Below are 27,886 nucleotides of genomic sequence, written 5' to 3' on the forward strand. Positions count from 1 at the left end.
TGTTTGGTGTGTTTTGGAGCGAGTAGCAGCCACCAGTTCTGCTGGTAGGCATGCCGCCCACAGCTATGAGTTTTGAGCGTCTGATGCGCAGACACGCTATAAAGCTCTCCCCGGGACTGAATTGCACCGTTGAAGAGTGCGGGCTTGCAGTCGGGACTATTGTGGGTCATGATAGCATGAAATCTGCATCGCGGATGAATAATGCAGTTGTAATTCTTTTGGATTGTGTAGATAAAGTGAATTTGGTTGTGGAGCAGGGAGTGGTAATCCAAGACACTTTTACCACCGTGTTTCCACTAGTAAGTCCTGCACAAAGAATAATCATTTCCAATGTTCCTCCTTTCATCAGAAATGAGGTCCTGGAAAGGGAACTGGCGAGACACGGACAGATAGTTTCCCCAGTGAAGATGATTTCTCTGGGTTGTAGATCCCCTCTGTTAAAGCATGTGTTATCTTTCAGAAGACAGGTTTTCATGATTTTGAAAAATGAAAAAAGTTATCTGAATTTATCCATGAATTTTAGAGTGGATGACTTTGATTATACTATTTATATAACTTCAGACACGATGAAATGCTTTGGATGTGGGATGGACGGTCATATGATTAGGTCCTGTCCTACTAAGAGGCCTGGGTCGTCTGATCAAACACCGCCATCACCCAGGGCAGGTCCAAGTGGCTCGAGCACCAACAAGGGTCAAGAGAGAACCTCTGGGAGGAAAGGAACAGGAGAAGGTCTGGTGGAGAAGACAGGACAAGGTGAGAAGGTGCAGGGGGGGGGGAGGCCTGGTGGAGGGAGTAGAACAGGGTAAACAGGTGCAGGAGGAGAGGAGAGGCCTGGTGGAGAAGACAGGACAAGGTGAGAAGGTGCAGGGGGAGGGGGGGCCTGGTGGAGAAGACAGGACAGGGTGAGAAGGTGCAGGGGGAGGGGGGGGGGCTGGTGGAGAAGACAGGACAAGGTGAGAAGGTGCAGGGGGGGGTGGACCTGGTAGAGGAGGCAGAACAGGGTGAGCAGGAGGAGGGGGTAGACCTGGTAGAGGGGGCAGAACAGGGTGAGCAGGTGCAGGAAGAAAGAGGTTTGGTAGCGGAGGCAGGATTAAATGTGAACTCTAATTGGAAAAAAGTGGAGAAAAAGGGAAGAGCGAAGGCTGTTGAGGAGATCACTGTGGTCGAGGAGGGTGAAGAAGTGGGAGGTCAGAAGACAGGGGTCGGAGGTGAAGAAAGAATCAGATTGGGCAAATGCACTGGATCAGCTGCTGGAGAAGTAGAGTGTAGGATAAATGAGGAGGAAATGGAACTTGATGCTGATGTTACCAAAATGTCCCAAAAAAAGAAAACTGAGGTCAGTCAATCTGACTCTAAAGCAAAAAAAGAGTGCCAACCTGAGCAGCAGGTAGACAGTGACAGTGGAGACTCTGACTTCAGTGATGAGGCGGAGTCTCTGCCTCCCACTCAGTCTCAGGCTGACAGGAGGGATGGGTATTCTTTAACTAGAATAAAAAGTTTTCTACAGGATACTAAAGGCTCAAGGGCAGTTAAGGTGGAAAGTTTTTTTCCTGACGTAAAGCTTTTTGTTGAGTCCGCTAAGTGGCTAATGAAATGCAATGACAAGATTGACGAAGGTTTCTCTGATCAGGAGATTTATCGTTTAAGGAAACATGTTTAAAGGTCAAGATCAAAAATCTCCAATGATGGTTAAGTTATCTGGTCTCCTTTTATTATTTTATGTCCTGCAATTTGGATATTTTCTCATGGCAGAATTTAAAGTAGGTACCCTAAATTTAAATGGTGCAAGAGATGATGCAAAGAGGGCATCTCTTTATCAACTAATGGATTTAAAAATATTGATGTGATGCTTGTCCAAGAGACACACAGTACTGAGGATAATACAGTGGCTTGGAAAAGAGAATGGAATGGAGAAATAGTTTTAAGCCATAACACCAGTACTAGTGGTGGAGTGGGGATTTTATTTTCCAGACTATTTTTGCCACAGTCATGTGAGATTGAGGAGGTTGTAAAAGGACGTCTTTTAAAAGTAAGAGTGTTATATGAGAAGGTGAAAATGGTATTTATTGTTGTTTATGCCCCAAATATTGGTTTGGAAAGAATGTGTTTTTTAGATTCTTTGGCTGATGTTATTAAGGGTTGTGATAATGAAGAGTTTTTATTTCTGGGAGGGGATTTTAACTGTACTGTTAACCCCGTTTTAGATAGGAACCATCAAGAGCCTCACTCTGCATCTCGTAGTCGTCTCTCTAGGGTGATTGAGACGTAAGAGCTGAGTGATGTGTGGAGACGAATGCATCAAAAGCAGAGGCAATACACACAGATTCACACTAGAGATCATTTATTATCATTGGCCAGACTTGATCGGTTTTATTGTTTTAAACACCATTTTAGTGTTTTTAACAATTGTTATATAACCCCTGTTGGTTTTACTGACCATTCTCTTGTGTACTGTTCTGTTTTTATCAAGTGTGTAAAGCCACAAAGTGCTTACTGGCATTTTAATACGTCTCTTTTAACTGATAAAAATTTTAGGGACGCTTTTACCTTCTTATGGAAGGTTCATAAGCAGACAAAGGCCAGTTTTATCTCACTACAGCAGTGGTGGGATGTGGGGAAGTGCAAAATTAAGCAGTTCTGCCAACAGTACACTCTAAATGTTAATAGGGATATCGCCAGATCTATGAAGGCTCTGGAGATTGATGTGGAGGAGCTTCAAGAGCTAGCAGAATCCACAGGAGATCGAGGCCATATTGGAGCTCTCAAAGTTAAAAAGTCTGCTCTGGCTGACCTGTTAGGTATTTCAGCACAGGGTGCTCTGGTGAGGTCACGTTTCAGAAACATCTCAGAGATGGATGCATCTTCCCGCTTCTTTTTCAGTCTGGAGCGCAAGAATGGGCAGAAGAGGCTCATCCACAGCATGCGCTCAGACACAGGTCAGATACTGTCTGAGTCCACTGACATCAGGAGGCATGCTGTGGGTTTTTATAGTAGCCTCTTCCAGTCTGAACTTGGAGAGGTGCAGGAGGAATCTCATGGTTTCTATGAAGGCCTACCAAAGGTAGAGAAAGAGTCCAGTGCAGAGCTGGAGGCGGATGTGTCTCTTGATGAGCTCAATACTGCCCTGCAGAGCATGGAAAATAGGAAAGCTCCGGGTATAGACGGATTACCTGTAGAGTTCTATAAGACCATGTGGGCAGTGTTGGGGGAAGATCTCCTGATGGTGCTCAGAGACAGTCTTATTGGAGGGCAGCTGCCGCTGAGCTGCAGAAGGGCAGTACTCACACTGTTGCCAAAGAAGGGAGATTTAATGGAGATAAGGAACTGGAGACCTGTCTCACTTTTGTGTACAGAATACAAGCTCCTCTCCAAGGTGCTAGCTACCAGGCTGAGAGAGGTAATGGGGCAGGTGATCCATCGTGACCAGACCTATTGTGTGCCTGACAGGTTGGTCAGTGACAATGTTTTTCTGATTCTGGATTTTTTGGACATCTCTAGTGCATTGGGTTTGGAAACTGGTCTTATTTCCATAGATCAGGAAAAGGCTTTTGACAGGGTTGAACACCAGTACTTGTGGAAAACTCTAGAGGCCTTTGGTTTCAGCCCAGGTCTCATAGCCAAGATCAAGGCTTTGTACAGTAACATTGAGAGGTTTGAGTGCTCCTTTTAAAATCCAGAGGGGTATTAGGCAGGGGTGTTCTTTGTCGGGAATGCTGTATTCCCTGGCATTTGAACCCCTGCTACACAGGCTCAGGGCAGGCATCTCGGGGGTAAGTGTCCCTGGGTGCATTGCACCTTTTAAGCTTTCAGCATATGCAGATGACTTGGTTATTTTTATAAATAAACAAGAGGACATCAATGTGTTAGTTGAAAATGTGGGACGTTTTGCTTTGATTTCATTGGCTAAGGTCAATTGGGGGAAGAGCGAAGCACTCATGGTGGGTACGTTGTGCAACAGACTCACTTTACCAGGGGGCCTGCATTGGAAAAAGGGAGGTTTCAAATATCTGGGAGTTCTTTTAGGGGATGAGACTTTTAAAAGAAAAACTGGGAAAATGTACTGGAAGTAGCTCAAGGCCGTTTAAAGAAATGGAAGTGGATTGTACCAAACATGTCGTATAGGGGCCGTGTTCTGGTAATCAATAACCTAGTGTCTTCTAAACTGTGGCATCGTCTGATGTGTGTTGATCCCCCAATAGACCTTCTCCCTAAAATTCAAGCTTGTTTTTTAGATTTTTTCTGGGACAAGCTGCACTGGGTGCCCCAGAGTGTTTTGTATTTGCCCAAGGAGGAGGGTGGGCAGGGTCTTGTGCATCTGTGCAGTAGGGGTGCAACTTTTCGACTCCAGTTCATTCAGAGACTTTTTTATAGACCAAAAGACTTGGTGTGGAGGCCGGTGGCTTGTGCCATACTGCAACAGTTTGGGGGACTGGGACTGTCGAATTCTCTGTTTTTGATGGATTTTAGCGGTGCTCGGTTAAATGTTCTACCTGTTTTTTACCGTGTACTTTTTAAAACATGGAGTTTGTTCAATAAAGGACCGCTGGATTACTCAAAATCACTGTTCTGGCTTTTGAAGGAGCCAGTTGTGCTGGGAGCACGCTTGGACGTAGCTGGTGGGCCAGGTCTGACACTTTCCGGGCAGCTCTGGAGGTCAAAGATCACCACACTGGGCCATGTTGTGGAATTGACAGTTTTTTTATTTTAAAAGTTGCACAGGGCCTCTTTTAGCAATGGGAGATGTTTCTGGTGTGTTTTTTTATGAGGTTGATGGAAAATGTTTGTACAGACTGTTAGTCAAGGTTCTCCACAAGGAGAAGCTCAACGGGAGAGGTGACACCTTGGTCTCAGTGATGAGGTGAAACCAGAGTGGCGAGCACTGTACAAACCACCATTATTCAAAAGAATTGGCGATCTGCAGTGGAGGGTTTTACATGGCATAGTGGCTGTCAATTATTTTATTTCCATATTGAACCCTAACGTCTCACATGACTGTCCTTTTTGTGCGCAAAGGGAAACAGTTTTCCACTGTTTTCTGGACTGTTCCAGGCTGCTGCCTCTGCTAGGGTTACTGGAGAGACTTTTCCAGGCCGGTGAAGAGGTGTTCTCGAAAGAGAGGTACATTTTGGGTTTTAGATACTGTAGAAAGGAAAAAAGCAAGTGTCACCTTTTTAATTTCATTTTAGGGAGAGCAAAGATGGCTGTGTATCTCAGTAGGAGGAATAAGATAGAACAGATCTTGGATCATGATGCTGTATGTCTGTTCAGAAAAATGATCAAAGCCAGACTGAGCATAGATTTTAATTATTATAGAGCAGGGGTAGGCAACCCTAGGCACGCGTGCCTGCATAGGCACGCGGGGGCATTTGCATAGGCACAGGGGGCAGCAGTACAAATAAAAAAAAAAATATATATATATACGTTTTTTTTCTTTTTTTTTTTTAAATATTATAATGAAATATTTTGCACTGTTGTCGCATTTATCTTGTTGAAATCCTCCCACAGGTTCTTTTTACTACCACATATTTAATTGAGACCCTTTATTTGTTTATTATTTCAATTTAGCTGGAAATATTTGCAGAGCCTTATAACAAAAACATTATTACGGTCACCATTGTGACCAGTGGGATTAATCAACACATTTTATTATTTCTTTTTCTATTTCATTGAACATTGCACATGTTAAAAGCCATTTTTTTACTCAAAATGTGAGTATTACCAAGTCAACTTGTGTTCTTAAAACAATGACAATAAACAGTTTTATTAGGTTGAAATAATGTGGTTGTGTACTTATTTTTCTGTTAACTTATTATGGATTGAAAACTGAAAACCTTAATGCGCAGTAACTGAACTCAATATTTTTAAGTTCTGGTAACTTATTATTATTATTTTTACAGTGTAGTCTTGCGATCAATCAAAACTTATTTACACGATATACCTCACATTCAACCTCCATTCACATCCTGGTGTTCTCCTGGGCCCTATTCCCCGTACCTGGTTCAACTAAGTCGATCAAGAGTCACATTATCCAGATTCAGTTAACCCGATGTTTGAAGCCGGGATTTTCCTGTTCCTCGAAGGTGGATTCAAACCAGACTTGAGACCCAGGATAAGTGCGCGCGGCCGCTTCATTTGAAAAGCCAGCACGTATCGATAGCAGAGATCCTGATTCTCTAGCGGCATTGATTGATTAATTGATTTAAAACTTTATTAACATATTGCAGTACGGCTCAATCGCCTCGCCGACAAGTTAAATGCGTTATCTATAGGCTAATTTTAAGTCCCTCATTACCTCAATCAATCAGATTATATTTCTTTAAACTTGCCTGCTGGATTGAATAATCAAATGAGATCTTGCTAGCGAAAATAATTAGTTAAACTGTTATACAGAATAACGATACGGCTCTCTTACCCATTGATTGATGTATGGTCGATCTTTTACTTATCTCCACTGTGGTGTAACGGGTTCTTCTTTTGACTTTCACGCAGACGACCGGGGTTCGAAACCTAGTCTTTTCCTTCTTTTTGCAATATAGGAATAATTCAATTTGGTGCATGTTGAGAGCTATATAAAGAATGACATCCTCAATGCATGTAGATTTATAATATCTTAACTTAAAACTAGGCTACCTTTGCGTATAATCATTAATATTATATTCCAAAAAATTATATTGGAAACACGGGGTTTCGAACACCGGTCGCCGGGTTGCCAGGATTGAGCACTACCGCTGCGCCACTGTGCCAGATGGGATAAATTCATTGTTTATACATTAATGAACGAGAGACCCGTGTTTAGAATATTCTTTATTTTGTTGTTGTTGCACCGAGCGAGCGCCACGGTATATAACGTGCATTATTTAGGACAAAGTGAATTTAGTATCAGCATTTTGGGTCTATTTTACATTTCAAAAGCCCCCTCTGGAAGAATGGAGCACAAAAACGTAATTCAGAATGGTATAATGCAGATCCTAGACTGTGGGAATAATTTCAGGAAACGCGCTGTCACTTCTTTGCGGGGGCGTGGTGATGGTTCATCCGGCTAACTTGAACTTAAACCCTGCTCTCGACCAGGCTCAAACTTTTTGATCTGTTGTCATGGTGATTTAGACAATCCAGCTTCGGGGAACGGGAAAGTCCGGCTTAAGTCAGACTTGACCGAAAGTTATCCGGCTAACTCAGTTATCCAGGTACGGGGAACGGGGCCCTGGTGTTCTCCATTAGGCCTGTAGGTGGAGCTATGACAGCACACGTACAGTACAGTGTGTGATGTGTCCAAAAATGTATGGGCAAATGTGAGTGAAATGGTCGCACTGTATGCAGCTGTTTGTCTGCATTGCATCCCCCCCCCCCCAACTCAGATTTAGGGTTGATACAACCATCATAATAATATTGTTAATAATAACAATAACAATAATGATGTAATAATGTAAAAATTATCATTAAAAATACCTGATTATGAGAAAAAAAATTACGATGCATGGAATATTGTTGAGGCACACTAGTTACAACTATATTTCAAACAGGCACTCCATGTCAAAAAGGTTGCTGACCCCTGTTATAGAGCATTGAACAACCTAGATCAGTTCACTATATGGGCACATAAAGGAGTGTTGTGCTCTGTAATGGAAGATGAGTTGGTGTTGGCAATTGAGCTGATTTGAGTTTTTTCTTTTGTTGTGGTTGTTTTTTGTTGTTGTTGGTGGTGTTTTATTTTGTTGTTTTTTTGTTGTTGTTGTTGTTGTGCTTTTAAAAATTGATTGTCAAATTGTTTGTAGGTGTTATACAAGTGTTATACAGTTGACTGTGTAATACTTTTTGTTGTAATGTTGTAATGATTTATAAATAAAGTGTTGTTAAAATTCAAAATTCTCTCTCTCTCTCTCTCTCTCTCTCTCTCTCCCGCTCGCTCTCTCTCTCTCTCACTCTCGCTCTCTCTCTCTCTCTCTCTCTCTCTCGCTCTCTCGCTCTCTCTCTCTCTTTTTTATGCACCTTATTTTTGTCAGTTCAGTTCAGTTTGTCAGTGAATTCAGAAGTGTTGAATAAATGGAGACTTTTCAAAGATATAGAATAGAATAGAATAGAAATGTATTATCCTGAGGGAAATTTGACACTGCAAATCACTCAACATTAAACATTTAGACAGAACAAGTCACGAATAACAAAACAAATGGCCTAAGAATAGAATAAAATTAAATAGAATAAAAATAGAATAAAATATACAGTAAATAAATACAGTAAAAATATACTGAAGTCTACAGTAGGTGTAATATTGCACAGTGCTGTTTAAAAAGTAAGAGTCCAGGAAGATGGTAACTGTCACTCTGTGCTCAGTGATGCAGTGAGGCACAGTGATGCATTGTATAGTCTGATGGCTGTCGGAATGAAGGACTTCCTGTGCCGTTCAGTGCTGCATTTAGGTAGGGTGAGCCTATAACATGCTCCTCCTGTCAGCCAAGTCTGTGTATAGTGGGTGGGCGGGGTTTTCCCTGATGGCCTGGAGCTTAGCAAGGTTCCTCCTCTCCGCCACCCTCGCTACAGTCCAGCTCCACCCCAACCACGCAACTGGCCTTCCTGACCATCTTATCCAGCCTGTTTGTGTCCCCTGCTCTCAGTCCACTGCCCCAGCAGGTCTGTTATATATATCCGTTCAGTCTGTTTTTGTATAAGTGAATGTTCTTAAGATAGAGAGAAATTAGATTTTTCAATTGCCTCTCTGCTGTTTAGTTCAGCACCGTGGGCAGTGCCAAGCAAGCCACAGTGCCGTTGTCCCAGCTGAAACGTATAAAAGTGTTGAAAAACCATTGTGCCCCCCCGAGAACATTTTATGCCCCCCCCACTTATTTGTTTCTGCAGCCTGGTCTGACACACACACGCACACACGCACGCACACGCACGCACGCACACAGTAGTCAAAAATATGACTTTGAAACAATACCTGCCTAATATATGTCAATATTGATACTGAAACAATACCACGACAAAAACATAAAACATCCGCAAAAGTTATGGAATAATATATTAGATGGAACAGAAACAAATGGATTTAAAAACGGACGTATGATGTATGTACACTAAAGTTTGAGACGTTTTATAATTGTACAATTTATTCATATTGTTATTGTAGAAACGATCTTGACTGGGAATCTGGGATTTAGCCATCGGAGTTTGTCGTACCTTGAAAAGTCAAGAACGTTTTGGGGGGAAAATGCTATGTTTAAACTACGCATAAAGAATAGGGATGGTGATTAAAGGATAACTCCGCTATTCTGGACCCCTAGACCCTATTTGCAGTCTGTCATCGTGTACCTGAATCATAGAGACCATAATTTCACTGATCACTCCAGTATTGAGCTATAGCTACAATCCGCTGCAGGGGGGGGGGGGGCGGGGGTGGTAGCGCTCACTCAAGAGATAGACCGAGGGGGCCATCGGATCAGAGGACCCAGAGAGCCCCTGATTGCTGAGAGGGGTAATGAGACATGTGTGTGTGTGTGTGTGCGCGTGCACATGAACAGATTTAAATCAGCCCAAACAAGATCTCTAAATTACGCACGCACTCACACACACACACACACACACACACACACACACACACACACACACACACACACACACACACACACACACACACACACACACACACACACACACACACACACACACATACACACACACACACACACACACACACACACACACACACACACACACACACACACACACAGAGCAGCACGGGAGCCAAACAATCTGAAATCACATTCTGTCCACACGAGAGTTTGGATTTAATATGACCGAAGTTTGAAAAAATAAAACTCCGTCCACACGGTGAACACAGGTGGACAACCGTGTATAACTGCGTACTCACGGCAGAGCTGGAACCCAGCAACCGATACATTTAGTACAATGTAATACAATGCCAAAGCAGTAGGCGGCGATGTTGTTCAGACATGAAGGCCATTTCAACCAATCAGAAAAGACTGAACGCTCACTAAACTTCCTGTTGGGTCGCGATCTGCCATTAATTAACTGAAGAAGAAGAAGTAAACTTCCTGTTTAGAAGCACAGCTGGACTGGATCATTTTGCCAACGGAACATATTATTTTCAGCAAAGAAAGAAACTGCAATAAACAAACGGATACATTCACTGTGTTCTGCCTCTCATTTTGTTGATGAAACAAAACCATCAGCAACACAATTTACCACCAAGAGCGGATAGTTTCGTCTCACAAAAGACCGCCAGTGTTGACATCATGCTAAATTGAATGGCATTCTCCATGTATATAGTTAGCATCGAGGCTATTAACGTAGTAACGTTAACGCTAGTAGAAATGGATGAAAACTTTATTTAACAGATTGCAGAATGGGTACAATACGGCTCAATACACACAATTGTTAAGGGTATGCAGACTGTTGTAGTTTGACTGGGCTCCTTATAACAATAACTTGACAACACGTTGGTAGCCGCAGCTACTTGGGACAGCTCTGCTGTAAACACTGGAAATAACCGTGCGTGTTACACATGAATAAGCAATCTGAGGAGGACGGCAAATTATATTAATTATAGCGCGATATTGCAAGTGACTCCCAGAAATAGTTCTGATGTTTGGACTAATGGACGGAGTCGAGGTCCAGCCAGGGGAGAATTCGGCGACAAGACATCAGTCGATCACAACACTCTTCAACACAGACGATACGTTTCGAACAAAAGTTTGTTACAATCATTTTCATATAACGCTACTTGGGACTGCTGTAAACACTGGTGTAGTTGGCTCTGCTATGATCTCTCTACCCCGCGGTCTGCCGTGAACATGGGAAATAATTGCGACAGCTCTGCTGTAAACACTGTGAATAACCTCGGTTTCTATGCCCACACGCAACTGCAAAACCGCACAACTTCACCCTGGCCACCGGTTTCAAAAGACCGCGGTTGCAGTGTAGCAAATCCCCGGTTGTGTGTGGCCGAACAGTGCAACTGCGCACATACAATCACGGTTACATTAAACCCAGCGTTCGTGTGGACGGGGCCTCAGTGAGCATGGGATCGGCATTTCAAGCGCTTCAGAGAGCGAGCGAGAGCGAGGAGAGGATGTGGTGAGCGGGGGAGGTGGAGGGGGAGGGGGAGGGGGGAGGGGGACTGTGAGGCTAAAGAGACTCGTGTTTTTAATCACCGCGCCGGCGTGTCAGAGGGCCCCCGCGCTGCTTCAGGAAGCGGAGGGGAATTAAACCGTAATTATGCGCGGTGGTGGGTGCGGCCGCCCGCTGTTAATGACGCGCGTTAGATTACAGACAGTTATATCGGCTGCACCCCCCACCTCTGCCTCCGCGGCGCCTCGCGCACACACACACGCATGCACACGCACACGCACGTGCACACAACACCACCAATAAATATTACACAGTGCACACGGGCCAGTCAGTGAGGCTGCCTGAACACAGCAGCATATGGTCAGTGATGATAGAGCAACACGAGGCCGCGCTCCCTCTCTCTAGGAGGACAAGATGTGCTCCTAAATCGGAAAAAATTTAGGATATATTTTCTGAACACAGTGTCGGTGTGTGAAAAAATTATTTTAAATGGCCCTACTTTGAAAGTCAAATTGCTGCATTCACTGCATTTTCACGTTTTCCTCGAGGTAGCATGGATTTATGTTGCTATATACAGACATGTAGCGCTGTAGAAACTCCTGGTCAATGCTGTGTGTACAGTACTGACTCCTAATCTGATCTCACACTGTGTGTACTGTACACTCCTAATCTGATCTCACTCTGTGTGTACTGTACACTCCTAATCTGATCTCACTCTGTGTGTACTGTACACTCCTAATCTGATCTCACTCTGTGTGTACTGTACACTCCTAATCTGATCTCACTCTGTGTGTACTGTACACTCCTAATCTGATCTCACACTGTGTGTACTGTACACTCCTAATCTGATCTCACTCTGTGTGTACAGTACACTCCTAATCTGATCTCACACTGTGTGTGTGTACACTCCTAATGTAATCTCACACTCAGAGATACACAGTTCTGTGCATAGTGGTTTTTACATCCCAGTTACTGTACATCACTGATTGGAAGGTTCACTCTCTGCTCTCTCTAGCTTTAGGAGAGTGTGGTGCGTGTTCACAAATACCGACTGAACTGTCCTGGGGCACAGGGAGAACATAATATGCATTCTTAAAGGTCCCCTTCACTCAAAAACTCCTCTTGGAGGCATGACTATGATTCTACAGGTTGTTATTTGTGTAGAACTTGTCACCAGAGCGCCACTGGAGGGGGCAAGCTTCTCTGTACTTCCTCAGTGGTGTAGTGGTTAACACTGTCACCTCACAGCAAGAAGGTCCAGGGTTCGATTCCCGCTTGGGGACCAGGTTTCCATGATGCCAGGTACCCAGGTGGGGTATCTCCCAGGCCTTTCTGTGTGGAGTTTGCATGTTCTCTCCGTGCTCGCAAGGGTTTCCCCCCCGATAAGATAAACCCAATGGAAAAACATGCACAACAACAGATCGCTAACGCTGTGGTGTCCTTGACGAAGACGGACAGGAGCACTTGGATTGTTCCCCGGGGCGTGGCTCACGTTGACGCCCTATCTGCTCCCGGCTGCCCATGGGGGGAAGGACGACGGGATGGGTCAAGCGCAGAGACTCAATCGCATCGGCGACTGAGGAAAGACAATGCATGTGTGTGTGTGTGTATCCCGGTGTGTGTGTGCCGCACCAATTGCATGTCCAGTTCGTTGCATGCCGAATAAAGACCCCCCTAAAGAGGTCCTGCATTATTATATTATCATTATTATAAAGTCGGAGCCACCTGTGTGACGCAACTAATCCTGCAAACCTGTCATGGACTCTATTGCCCAGCTGGCCACACTGTCACCCAGGAAATGCTAACTGCTAACGTGAAACTCGTATTACAAGTCGACACGTCTAGTGATCTATGCACAAAAACAATGATTTTCATAGATCCTTGCATTCTTAATGAGGGCAAATGTGTAGCGATGCTGCTAAGCCATTTTCTGGGTAAAAAACCATACCAAACTAATTGTTATTTGATATACAACATTTTTAAAGTGTGGGGGGGATCTTTAAAATGGGTGACATTCCCCTTTAATGAGGTAATTACTGGAATGCTGTGAATGTTGCATCAGACATCAGCATCTTAAAACAACAATGCTGTACAAAACAGAGGACACACACATACACACGTAAACACAAATAAGACTTGCACACACCACACACACACACACATACACGGCTGCGCAGCACGCTGGCAGACTTGTGTACAAACATAAACACGTAGAGCACACGTCCCTCTGTGACTTAAGGCCAGGCTTATGATGACGAGTAAACAAACATCTAGGGAAGATAACCAACAAGCCAGCTCCTCTCTAGCAGCACTTTAGCCGTCTGTCTGTTTGTATTTATCTATATATGTATATATATGTGTGTATGCAGCGGTGTGTGTGTGTGTGTGTGTGTGTGTGTGTGTGTGTGCGCGCGCGTGCGCACGTTGTCAGTCAGGTACCCCGGTACTGGAAACATGTCTCCTATTCTCAGAATCTTGTGTCATATTGTCCAAATAATGTTCCTTACTGCTCCTTTCCTCTCCTGGAGAGAGAAATGTCTCAGAACATTTGTGAAATGGTTATTGGTAGGGATGTCCGATATTATCGGCCGACCGATATTATCGGCCGATATCGGCAGTAAAATGTGATATCGGAAAATATTGGTATCGGTTTAAAAAAACAAAAAAAACAATAACAATATTTGTTATATATATATCCAGTGAAATTATTAGTTACCTGAAATTATTCAGTTTTTTGGACGGGGAAACCCTGCATATATCGGTATCGGTTGATATCGGTATCGGAAATTAAGAGTTGGACAATATCGGAATATCGGTATCGGTAAAAAAGCCAATATCGAGCATCCCTTGTTATTGGTTATGAATGTTTCAGCCTCCGTGTTCGAGAATTATGTTGTGTTGTTTTGTGGTGTTGCCTTCCGTTTAATGATGTCAAATTTTTTATTGTTGTTCTTTCCACATTATAACACAGATCCAAACATCAAAAGAAACGTAACAAATTCCCCAAACCTCCAAATACCAGACGTCCATAAATGGAGAATAAATAACTAAAATAAAAATAAATTATATAGAAATGATTTACATTTTGTCATGCTGTCTGCTTCCATTTCCTCAACAAAAGTTCAGAAAGGCTGCAAATAGTATAACATGTCCTAGTAGACCCTCTGACTGCATATCTACCTTTCGCCACTTTAAGAAAATGCTACATTATTTCCCTGATCCAGTGGCTCTATGTCGGTGGAAGAGGGTCTTTCCAGTGGCTCTATGTCGGTGGAAGAGGGTGTTTCCAGTGACTCTATGTCGGTGGAAGAGGGTCTTTCCAGTGGCTCTATGTCGGTGGAAGAGGGTCTTTCCAGTGGTTCTATGTCGGTGGAAGAGGGTCTTTCCAGTGGCTCTATGTCGGTGGAAGAGGGTCTTTCCAGTGGCTCTATGTCGGTGGAAGAGGGTCTTTCCAGTGGCTCTATGTCGGTGGAAGAGGGTCTTTCCAGTGGCTCTATGTCGGTGGAAGAGGGTCTTTCCAGTGGCTCTATGTCGGTGGAAGAGGGTGTTTCCAGTGGCTCTATGTCGGTGGAAGAGGGTCTTTCCAGTGGCTCTATGTCGGTGGAAGAGGGTCTTTCCAGTGGCTCTCTGTCCTCCTCACATTATTACCCCTACTAAACGCCTGCCTCAGCACTGGATGTGTCCCGGCTGCCTTCAAGCACGCTGTGGTCCAGCCCCGGAAAAAGAAGCCCAACCTCGATCCCTCTGTCTTCGCCAATTTTAGACCCATCTCACAACTACCATTTTTATCAAAAATCCTGGAGCGCATAGTCTACATACAGCTACAATCATTCCTTGAACACAACAACATCCATGATAAATTCCAATCTGGCTTTAAACCACGACACAGCACTGAAACGACCTGATTTCAGCTGCTGATGCAGGAAACGCATCCCTACTACTACTCCTTGACCTCTCAGCCGCCTTTGATACAGTAGATCACCACATCCTTTTAGCTCGCCTTGAGCATTACGTAGGCCTTAGGGGCCCCGTCTTAGACTGGTTCCGGTCCTACCTGAGTAATAGGACCTTCTCTGTCCAACTCGGTGACCTCACTTCCTCTGTGGCCCCCCTCACCTGCGGGGTGCCCCAAGGCTCGATATTGGGTCCCACTCTCTTCCTCCTATATATACTCCCCCTAGGCCAGATCTTGGCAAAACACAATATCTCATTCCATTGCTTCGCCGATGATGTGCAGGTTTACCTCCCTTTAAAGCCCACCCAAGGGAAGACGTCAATAGAACCACTGCTTGACTGCCTGGCAGAAATCAAGTGATGGATGTCCGAAAACTCCCTGACATTGAACGAAGGGAAAACCGAGGTCATTGTTTTTAATAGTGCCCCCTCGGCCCCCCTCATTGACGCACTTGGTCCCCTGGGTCCAAACCTCTCCACCTCTGTCAGGAACCTCGGGGTCATCTTCGACAGCAATTTTAAATTCGACAAACAGGTCAGCGCCGTAGTTAAAAACAGTTTTTACCACCTTAGACTCCTGGCGAAGACAAAGGCATACCTCTCCCAAAGTAACCTAGAGACGGTGATACATGCCTTTGTCACCACTCGCCTCGACTACTGCAATGCTCTGTACACGGGCATCGACAAATCCCTCCTCCGCCGCCTACAACTGGTGCAGAACGCAGCCGCGCGCCTCCTCACCAAAACAAGAAAACACGAACACATCAGCCCAGTTTTGGCCTCGCTCCACTGGCTGCCTGTTAGCTTTAGGATCGATTTTAAATTAGCCCTAAATGTTTTTAAATCATTAAATGGCACGGCTCCTCCCTATCTGTCCGAGCTCTTGCACCGCCACACCCCTCACCGATCCCTGAGATCAGCTGACCAGCTGCTATTGGTGGTGCCCAGAACCAGGCTCAAGACTAGGGGAGACAGAGCTTTCTCCACCGCAGCGCCTAGATTGTGGAACAGCCTCCCCCTCAGCGTACGGACCGCCCAGACCGTGCAGGCTTTTAAATCACTCTTGAAAACCTACCTGTTCTCCTTGGCCTTCCCCCCTACTTAATCACCACTAGACCCCTGGCCCTTCTATCCTCTTTGTTTTACTGTGTCCTACCAGTTTTTATTGCTTTCATTGCTTTATTATGTTTTTAATCTTATATCTTGCATCACATTATTTTGTTTTTATCAACTTGCTTGTGAAGCACTTTGGTGTCAGCTGCCGCTGCCTGGAAATGTGCTATATAAATAAAACTAACTTGACTTGACTATGTCGGTGGAAGAGGGTCTTTCCAGTGGCTCTATGTCGGTGGAAGAGGGTCTTTCCAGTGGCTCTATGTCGGGGGAAGAGGGTCTTTCCAGTGGCTCTATGTCACTGAGAGCCACGGCAGCGCTGGCGAATGCATGGGAATGGCCAACACAGACTTTGATCATAATAAGCCCTTATACAATCTAAAAAAAAATTAATGGGTGCCTAACCAAAACGAAATGTTTATTTCTGACTTTATTACTAAAAATAACTTGACACACAGTGCTGAGATGCATCTCAAATGAATCTTCATGTTCCCAGCTTTCATATGATGTATATATCACTTTCGCTTCTGTGTGGCGTCTACTGTCGACCTGCTATCTCACCCCTAAAGATCCCCTGGCCCCCCTCTAGAAAATACAGAAATGGGTCTGTGTGGGTCTCAGTCTCTTGCCAGGAGAGAGCAGAAGGCCACCATATTAATTCCCCAGCTCCTGGGAGGGACGTCCTCCAGGGGACACACACACACACACACACCAGACAGACAATGCAATAAATGGAGACGGCCCTGCTACTTTTCCCAAATGTCCCCAGAGAAGGTCTCCAGAACGTGTGTGAAGCGCAGGACATGTCCACAACATGTGCAGCGGAGTGTTTGGAACCTGCCTGCATCCATCGCATGCGGGACCTAATGTTCGCTTTGATCTGGGAAAGTCTGAGCAGTGCAGACAGTGCAGGATTCTGAATTGAATAACAGCATGTCGTCTAAAGACACGTGGAAGAGGAGAACATTCCCTTGATTACTCCCTGCCAAGTTTCCTCTGAAATCTGTCGATATTGGCTACCGTCGGTCGTGTGATATAGTAAAGGGTTAACCTTCTGTTGTGTGGCAGTGAAAGGGTTAACCGGCTGTCGTGTGTGGCAGTGAAAGTGTTAACCTTCTGTGTGTTGTCGCAGTGAAAGGGTTAACCGTTTTGGTAGTGCAGCAGTGAAAGGGTTAGGCCCAAATCAAAAAATCCAATCCTTTTTCTTGTTAAAAGGAAAGATGTGATGCAGGTGATTTCTTTTTCTTTATGCAGAGCGACGCAGTCGTCGAGCACATGTTACCGGCACACTAGATCGCTCTTTACTGACTTCACATGGACTCGAATGGTAAAAGAATGATAAATGGTTCGTTTATATAGCACTTTTATCCAAAGTGCTTTACAATTTTGTTCCTCACATTTTACCCATTCACTCAAACATTGAGTGCAATTAGGGGTTAAGTGTAACACTTCAACACGCTGCCCGGGAGGAACGGGAATCGAACCGGGACTGCTCTACCCCCCGAGAAAATACAAAATACATCCACTACTTCCTTTAAATGAACCCTATTTTCAGTGTTATATGACAGTAGATGGAAATACTCAAAAGTCACCTTCACCTGACAATTTTGCCAGGTGGCGCAGCGGACATTGCGCTCGTCACCAACGCAAGACATTGCGCTCGTTCACCAACGGCTGTCGGCGTTGCCTCCGGCTTGGGCCGGCCGTCATACTAACTCAATTGGCAGAGTTAGAGGGTGGAAGTCGATGGGTGGTAATCTGGACGTTGTGGACAGCGACTCCTACAGGTCGGTCAGGGCGCCTGCACAGCAGAGACAGGAAAATGGCAGGGGTAGTGTGAGCCTCCCACACGTTACACCTCGCCAATGAGAGTCCGCGCTGGCAGGTGAAAAGATGTGACAGGCTGCCTCCTCGTGTATCAGAGGCAAGGCTTCTATCCTCCCTACAACCGGCCAGTGGGGGGCATATGCGAACAACGTTCAAGACAGGGGAGGGGAGAATTGGCACAATGAAAATTGGGATGGGAGAAAAATAGAAAAAGAGGAGAAAAAAGTGGATAAAAAAAAGCAAAAGCATGCAGTGAGTGACACATCACCACTTGCCTATTTGAAACTCCAAGCGAACCCAACGCTATTCTGTGCACGTGTGTGGCCCAAACTCTGATCAGCGAAGCAAACGGTTCAGATTTTGGACATGAACCATTCCAACCACTGTGTGTATGTGCGTGTGTGTGCGTGTGTGTGTGTGTGTGTGTGCACGTGCGCGCGCCTGGGCGCGGACATGTTCAGGCACAATTGCGGACGAGCCCCTCAAGACACAGCCTGTGACTAACGTCCCTGATAACCACTAACACACTGGCAACGCACGTCAGCACTCTGCCCTCTAGCCCAGAGACAGAGGATGATGAGAGAGAGAGAGAGAGAGAGAGAGAGAGAGAGAGAGAGAGAGAGAGAGAGAGAGAGAGAGAGAGAGAGAGAGAGAGAGAGAGAGAGAGAGAGAGAAAACGGAACGGAAAAGGCTGAGTCAGATAAAATAACCAACACTAAACATGGAAGATATGAGGTGTGTGAGAGTACCGTATATGTGCCGATTTGTGCATAATCTATATATATACTGTATTTAAACAGTATATGTGTGTGTGCGCGCGTGTGTGTGTGTGTGTGTGTGTAATTCAGGGAGGGCGTGTGTGAGGGATGAGGCGAGATAGAATGTGAGAGCTGAATGAAACCACACAGAGCCTGCGGTCTTCAGACGCCCAGCAGGGATTGCTTACACCTGCTGACACACACACACACACACACACACACACACACACACACACACACACACACACACACACACACACACACACACACACACACACACACACACACACACACACACACACACACACACACACACACACACACACACACACACACACACACACACACACACACACACACACACACACACACACACACAGAGAGAGAGAGAGAGAGAGAGAGAGAGAGAGAGAGAGAGAGAGAGAGAGAGAGCGATGCTCTCCGGCTTGGCAACTGCAATCGGGGGGGGGCTATGTTGTTTTAAAGCATCGCAGTGCGAGCATAAATATTCATGTCAATGAACCTGGCCTGCTGCTTTATTCATGCTGTGCTTGTGTGTGTGTGTCACAGAGAGAGAGAGAGAGAGAGAGAGAGAGAGAGAGAGAGAGAGAGAGAGAGAGAGAGAGAGAGAGAGAGATAGAAGTGCGAGTGAGAGAGAGAGAGGAGTGAGAAAGAGGAGAGGAGAGAGAGAGTGAGAAAGAGGAGAGGAGGGAGTGTGATAAAAGCTACTGCTGATTTATTTACTCATGGAGCAATTAGCGTGCGCGCACACAGACACACAGAGACACAGAGACACAGAGACACAGAGACACAGACACACACACACACACAGAGACACAGACAGAAAGACTGATGAATTTATAATAAAACACAAGATACTTGTGCCCTAATGATAAGGATAAGTGTCCAATGAGGGAACCCACTCCCATTGCTAAAAGAAAGTAAATAAATAATTATACTATGGAACTACACACTACAAGTGTATTACATGGCCCATAACGGCCCCCAAACAGCATTGGAAACTACAACAGACCCGTGCCTTGTTGTGAGAGCTCCAGGTGTTGACAATGCCGATGCTACCTACCCTACCACATGGCCCCCAATGGTCTCCATTGATAGATAGATGCTACCTACCCTACCACATGGCCCCCAATGGTCTCCATTGATAGATAGATGCTACCTACCCTACCACATGGCCCCCAATGGTCACCACAACCCAACGTGTAGATAGATAGATGCTACCTATCCTACCACATGGCCCCCAATGGTCTCCATTGATAGATAGATGCTACCTATCCTACCACATGGCCCCCAATGGTCTCCATTGATAGATAGATGCTACCTATCCTACCACATGGCCCCCAATGGTCTCCATTGATAGATAGATGCTACCTATCCTACCACATGGCCCCCAATGGTCTCCATTGATAGATAGATGCTACCTACCCTACCACATGGCCCCCAATGGTCACCACAACCCAACGTGTAGATAGATAGATGCTACCTATCCTACCACATGGCCCCCAATGGTCTCCATTGATAGATAGATGCTACCTACCCTACCACATGGCCCCCAATGGTCTCCATTGATAGATAGATGCTACCTATCCTACCACATGGCCCCCAATGGTCTCCATTGATAGATAGATGCTACCTACCCTACCACATGGCCCCCAATGGTCACCACAACCCAACGTGTAGATAGATAGATGCTACCTATCCTACCACATGGCCCCCAATGGTCTCCATTGATAGATAGATGCTACCTATCCTACCACATGGCCCCCAATGGTCTCCATTGATAGATAGATGCTACCTATCCTACCACATGGCCCCGAATGGTCTCCATTGATAGATAGATGCTACCTACCCTACCACATGGCCCCCAATGGTCACCACAACCCAACGGGCAGATAGATAGATGCTACCTACCCTACCACTAGGCCCCCAATGGTCACCACAACCCAACGGGCAGATAGATAGATGCTACCTACCCTACCACATGGCCCCCAATGGTCACCACAACCCAACGTGCAGATAGATAGATGCTACCTACCCTACCACTAGGCTGTCCTCAGTCAACTGCTCCCCTACCTCCACCGTAACAACATTCTGGAGAAATTCCAGCCCGGCTGGTCACAGCACTGAGTCCGCCCTCGTAAAGGTACTGAACGATCACCGACTCTGGGAAATGTGCTGCACTGGTCCTCCTCGACCTAAGTGCAGCCTTCGACACGATCGACCACACCATCCTCATCAACCGCCTCCAGCAGGGGGCGGGCATCACAAACACCGCCCTGGCTTGGTTCAAGTCCTACCTGGAAAACAGAACCTTCTCTGTGAGCCTAACAAACTGCTCCTCCCAGAAAGCAAACCTCACCCACTGGGAAATATCAAGGAGTGGATGTCACAAAACTTCATGCAGTTAAATGAGAGCAAAACTGAGAATAATCCTGTTCGGCACATCCATCTCTGTCAACCAGATCACCAACAACATGGGCACTCTGTCCACCTGGGAGTCGTTTTTTACTCTGAGCTGAAACTCGACAGACAGTCTTGCTTCTTCCAGCTGCGCACCATCGCAAAAATAAAAACATTCCTCTCCCCCAGCGACCCTCAAAGGGTCATCCTCACTCTCATATTTTCAAGACTGGACTATTGCAACGCCCTCTATTCTGGTGTGGCAGACAAATACATAAACCGCCTTCAACTCGTCCAGAACGCAGCCGCCAGGCTCGTGACGGGCACCAAGATGAGGGACCCAGTCCTTGCATCCCTACATTGGCTCCCGGTAAAACAACTAATTAATTTCAAGATCCTCATGTTCACATACAAAGCCATAAACGGTCTCGCCCCAGCTTACATAAAGGAATTCCTGGTCCAATCAGCCAGCTCCAGATCCCTCAGATCAAACAATCAAATCTGCCTTAAAATCCCACACTCAAGACTGGTGACGAAGGGAAACCGCGTATTCGCAGTCGCAGCGCCGACACTCTGGAACAAGCTCCCGCTAAACATCAAATCTGCAAGCACTCTACGGACTTTTAAGGCCATGCTCAAAACCCACCTTTTCGCCATGAAAAATCCCTGACCTAGTTTTTGTATTGTAGTATGACTGGTGTATTATGTCCGTCCGTTCTCTATCTGCTTGATTGGCCTGCATGTATTTTTTTCTGTTTTCGTATATTGTTCCTGTCTTTCTGTTTTTCTTTTTTCCCGGGCTGCGCCTTGGTCGAGGGGCGCGATATAAATAAATGTATCATATCATATCATACCCCAATGGCCACCACAACGCAAACGTGTCAATAGACAGGCAGTGAGAGCCAGCATATCACCAGGGTTATCAAGTGGACACCTCCCTTCACTGGTGTTTCGTCACGTTAGGCCCACGACACCTCGGCAAGGCTCAGCGGTTAGTCCCAGTAGCCCAGAACCACCCCCCTCCATGCTGGCACTCGTTGTCCATGATACCCACACGCAGAACTTCCTTGTGTTACCCTATCCTCATGTCGAAAACAGAACTATTCCTGATAGTGTTGTCAAAAACATCGAAAAATCGATACATATCGATTCTGAATATTTAAAACGGTTTCAATACTCAATTCCTGAAATATCGATATTTAATTCTTCGTTAAAAATGTATTTTTTTTTTGTATAAGGAAGTTGCATTGTTCATTTCAATACCTGTAATAGTACAGTAGTCCACACACACATGTGCACTCAATTAAATTGGAATATGACTGTAATACAAACAGTTCAGTTTGTCAGGTACATGCAACACAGATTACAGTGTTTACATCTGTTCTGCAATCAAAAAGATTGAAGTGAAATGAACAGTTATTTTTAAATGTGTGATCTAAAGATAAACAAAGGGTTTTAAAAGTGTTATATTTATCTTCTCTTATAGTACCAGAGAGAAGCTGAGGAGAATCAACCAGCAACAAAAGCAACATTTATAAAAAATTTAATTAAATTAAGATTGAACCTTTTCCCCCGTGGTATCGAAAATGGTATCGAATATTGATACTTTTCAAGGTATCGTATCGAAGTTCGAAATTCCAGTATCGTGACATGACAACACTAATTCCTGATAACAATATCACACATGAAATAGAAACAACAGAGAAGAAAATGAATACTCTTATTATTTACTTTGGCCCCCCAGCTGACATTATTTCTCTTCAACCAAATCCACTGACTTCCCGACCTTCCAATGCTTCTTCTGACATCTCCTTTACTGCCTTTCTCAAACTTCTTCCGGACAAACCCTAACTTTCCATCCTCGCTGTTCAGTTTCTGCTGCCAAATCTGCATATCTAAGCTTTTTCCTTTCATAAGCCTCCTCCACTGAATCCTCCCAGGGCATGGTCAATTATATACAATAAGCTATCCGCAGACCATAACACTAGGTCAGTATTAATCTCTCTTGGAAATGAGTTTTCCTCCCATATCTACCTGCAGCATCCCCCAGTCATTAGCTCCCTCTGGGTGCTCATTCCTGCCTAAAACTAGGGATGCACCGATCCAATATTGGTATCGGTATCGGCCGCCGATATCAGTAAAATAGCTGGATCAGGTATCGGTAAAAATAAAGAAAATCTGATTTTTTCTTTTCTTTTTTTTAATAAATAAAATAAGAAATAACCATTCAGTACATTTATATCTATGTGTTCATTTGTTACATTTAGTTTCACTAAGTTAGGAAAGTAATGTTTTAAGTCAAGCCTTGCACAAAAGAATGATCCCAGTCTCTTCCACACAGTGACAGTGAGGCATACAGTTTATTAATTGAATGAATGAAGTTTATTTTCTGTCTTTGCTTACAACAAATCAAAAACACACTTGTGATTCTTTACAATTCTTAAAAACAAAATATATTTTAATATAAATGATAAAAAATTTAGATAAATTATAATTTTTTGTAACTTTTTGGGGGAAAATTTGAACAATGGGTATCGGATCGGTATCGGGACTGAAAAAGTCAGATCGGTGCATCCCTACCTAAAACCCACCTCTTCTACACTTCTCTCCCTCAAAGACAAACTGAGTGGCTGCACTCTCTACTCAATTACATCCTGAATTCACCTGTACTACTCTTCTGCTTACAATTCCTGCCACCAAGCCTGGAAGCCCATAAACTTCTCTCTCCTTCCTATCCCCACAACGACATCTTTCCTATCCGTTCACTGTCATTCAACTCAGCCATTATACCACCTACCAAAACCTTTCACTGGCTTGTCCCTTATAGATGGAATCTCTTCCTCGTCCGCGTAAAACGTCCTCTCTCTATTACTTCTTCAATGAAATTAAATGCTTCTCGACTTGAGCTTCTCATTTAACGTCTCTAGTAGCCTTCTTGTACAAGGCACTGTCCTGGTCACCAGTGGTGCCCAGCCGTCTCTCCCCGCCTACAGTACCACCCACGCTCTAATGATTACTTCCATCGCCACTGTGAATGCTAATAGGGAAACAGTACACCGTGCCATAATGCCCATCTCTAGTCTCTGCTGTGCCGTTGTGAAACCTATAGCACTGAAACACATTCTAATATCTTGGCAGTATATGCTCTTGCCAGGTTTACAGGAATAACAATAGAGAGGGTTACTCCAGTTCAACGTGCAGTAATTGCATCAGCCACTTAGGGGCAGCATCTACATAACCTTCACCCTAGGCTACTCTCTATGGCTCACCCACCCCGCACACAAGAGAGAGAGAGAGAGAGAGAGAGAGAGAGAGAGAGGGGGGGGGGGACAAGGCACGAGCCTGAGCGGAACCCACAGTGTCCCTGGTGTGCGAGGTCCACACGCTCATTTGTTAGTTTCAAATTGACAGCCGTGCATTTCTTTCTCCTGAACGATTGGGTTCTGAGTGGATTTCATGGGCCCTCGGGTCGAGGGAGCTACAGAGCACATCGGGGGCCAAGCACACTTTTAATGGTGCAAAAAATACACAAAAATAAGAATTAAAAACTTTAAAATAATAGAAATTAAAAAAGGTTTTAAAAGCAAATATGTGCTGAAACAAGTCAAATAACCTGCCAGTGCAGTAAGATCATTTGGCTTGGTAAGACTTATTGAAATAAGTCAAAATATCTAGGGTTCTCTCTCCTGATGGGTTAAAGTGGGAAGCGATACCAGCAAATGTATTGTGTGTTTACTGCAGAGCGGAGGGACTGGGGGACCCATGTTACTGACCAAACACTCAATATCAGTGATGGCTGTCAGAATGTAGAAATATTTAACGGTAATTTTAACAAAAGAATACGATTCTTTTTAGGTATTATCAGGGGCGTAGCTGGGGGGGGTAGCTTAGGATGATTCCAAGGGCCCAGCACTTTTTTTTTTTTTTTTTACTAGACATCACTCAGGTGTATTATTGATGCTCTCATTGATACTATGTTTGTTTCTGAAGTGTGTGTGTGTGTGTGTGTGTGTGTGTGTGTGTGTGTGTGTGTGTGTGTGTGTGTGTGTGTGTGTGTGTGTGTGAGATATATAGAGAGAGAGGGGGGGCTTTGGTAGACTATTGCATTGGTCCATTCATTGAAGATGAACGCAATGCGACATCCTTTACTAGGCTCACCCACCAACAGTGCAGGTGCTGAACTGCTGATCCGAATGTATAGGTAAAAACCATATTATGCGTTTTCATCAATAAAAAATGGCCAAAAAAAATTCTGCTTGCGCGCTTACGCGCGCTCGTATTCACTGGGGGCCTACAAATACATTCTTTCATGGGGCCCAGAATCTGGAGCTACACCCCTGGGTATTATTATATGTCTGACCCGCAAAAAATATTTTCTAATTGCATCCCCATTGGTAACCGAGTTCCACACCCCTGTCCTCCAGTGTCCACTTGTAAACAACAGACATCAAAGCCAAACAATGAGGTCTCCCCCCGCTCTCTATCACTCTATCTCACCTCGTCTTCGCTCGCTGTCTCTCTATCTTGTTCTTGTATGTTTCCCGTATTTCATAATGTTTTTTAAGATAAGATAAGAGAAGAACTTCATTGCTCAATGTGAATAACACTTAGCTCTCCGCTTGATTGATAAGACTGAGATTGACCGATATACTGGTGTTGACAGCCTTTCGCACACGCACACGCACACGCACACACACACACACACACACAATCTTTATTTATGTCCACATAAATACAATGTCTAAAAAGGACACAAATATTATCAGTGCAATTGGACATTGTGGGTCATTCTGTTACATTCGTGCCCAAATTGGCAGCCAAAGTTACACATAGGATGATGAACCAGACAAGTAGCATACAGCTCATGGGTACAGATAGCAGCGTCTTCTGCAAATTGCACGGCTGCTAATAATAGCTGACACTGAGCAATATCTTGCTAACGGTTTGGCTCTTCCCTCCGGAAGACCGGCCATCTGAAGGCCTCTAACACCCAACTTGTGAACTTATTGCTCAATGTGAATAACACACTTAGATTGACCGATATACTGGTGTTGACACATGCACACACACACACACCCACACACACAGGCTGAGCTGGTACTGTGGGGTCAAGCTGCTGCCTGTCAGTCGTAACACCTACAGTACCCAGATTGACCCTAAGAGATAATCCTATCCACATACTAATCCTCATTCTGTGTGTGCGTGTGTGTGTGTGTGTGTGTGTGTATGTGTGTGTGTGTGTGTGTGTGTGTGTGTGTGTATGTGTGTGATGGTAAGACAAAGCTTCATACCTTCCGCCTCTCTCTCTCCGGGTTGAAGGTTCCCAACCACGACTGCATCTGTACAGCAAACAAACAAACAAGATAAACAATATATTACACTTCAGAGTACGTACAGGCAGAGAGATACGGGTCTTTTCATTAAGCCCTTCATTGGAATGGGATGCACCGATACCGGTATCTGATACTAGGCGGATACCTGGCTAACTGTTAGCATCGGTATAGGAGAATTTCCTATAACCACTAAAATACCATATTATATAAACACATAGAAAGAGGGGGGTAGGAAGGCTCTGATGATGAGGGGGGGGGGGTCACGTTGGAGTAGGTCCACTCCCTATAACACCAGAGCTGCTCACCATATCTCTATAACACCAGAGCTGCTCACCATATCTCTATAACACCAGAGCTGCTCACCATATCTCTATAACACCAGAGCTGCTCACCATATCTCTATAACACCAGAGCTGCTCACCATATCTCTATAACACCAGAGCTGCTCACCATATCTCTATAACCCCAGAGCTGCTCACCATATCTCTATAACCCCAGAGCTGCTCACCATACCTCTATAACACCAGAGCTGCTCACCATATCTCTATAACACCAGAGCTGCTCACCATATCTCTATAACACCAGAGCTGCTCACCATATCTCTATAACACCAGAGCTGCTCACCATATCTCTATAACACCAGAGCTGCTCACCATATCTCTATAACACCAGAGCTGCTCACCATATCTCTATAACACCAGAGCTGCTCACCATATCTCTATAACACCAGAGCTGCTCACCATACCTCTATAACACCAGAGCTGCTCACCATATCTCTATAACACCAGAGCTGCTCACCATATCTCTATAACACCAGAGCTGCTCACCATACCTCTATAACACCAGAGCTGCTCACCATACCTCTATAACACCAGAGCTGCTCACCATATCTCTATAACACCAGAGCTGCTCACCATATCTCGCTAGATGTTCCCTGTGTTTGTTAACACTTCCTTTAGACAATCCTCCTTCCAATTAGTTGCTCCCAGCTGTTGGAACGAGATGCAAAGTAGGGCTGCACAATTTTGGGAAATAATCTAATTGCAATTTTTCGGACAGATATTGCGATTGCGATTACATTTACGATTATAATAATAATTATTTCTAAGCAGCCCCACAGAGGTTTATTGTAAAATTCGGCTTGCATCTGGCCTACGCGGTGGGTCTGTTCGGGACACCGAGCCTGAAAATGTTTCTTTTTACCTGGGAATCGATACTGCTACCCAACGGTACCTTTTTTTCTGTACTTTACTCCCCCTCTCTGAAGTCTAAACTTCACAACACACAATCTAAAACCCCATACCTCCCTCTCCCAAACCATTCCTACAACAATAACAACAACTTGCAAAGGAGATCTTGTATCTCAATGGGACGTCCTGGTTAAAAAAAGAA

General features: G+C 44.7%; 1 protein-coding gene across 1 annotated transcript in view; it reads right to left on the bottom strand.

Moving 5' to 3' along the window:
* Positions 1–27,886, bottom strand: part of LOC311226121 (uncharacterized protein) — a gene marked incomplete at its 3' end in the record, with an annotated part of 126,659 nt that overhangs the window by 77,631 nt on the left and 21,142 nt on the right. The window contains 2 exon segments of the mRNA XM_084311496.1: positions 2,795–2,884; positions 3,174–3,289. Coding sequence (XP_084167622.1) covers positions 2,795–2,884; positions 3,174–3,289 — 206 coding nt within the window.

This window comes from Notolepis coatsorum (assembly GCF_963971535.1).
Source record: "Notolepis coatsorum genome assembly, chromosome: 3".
NCBI lineage: Eukaryota > Metazoa > Chordata > Actinopteri > Aulopiformes > Paralepididae > Notolepis > Notolepis coatsorum.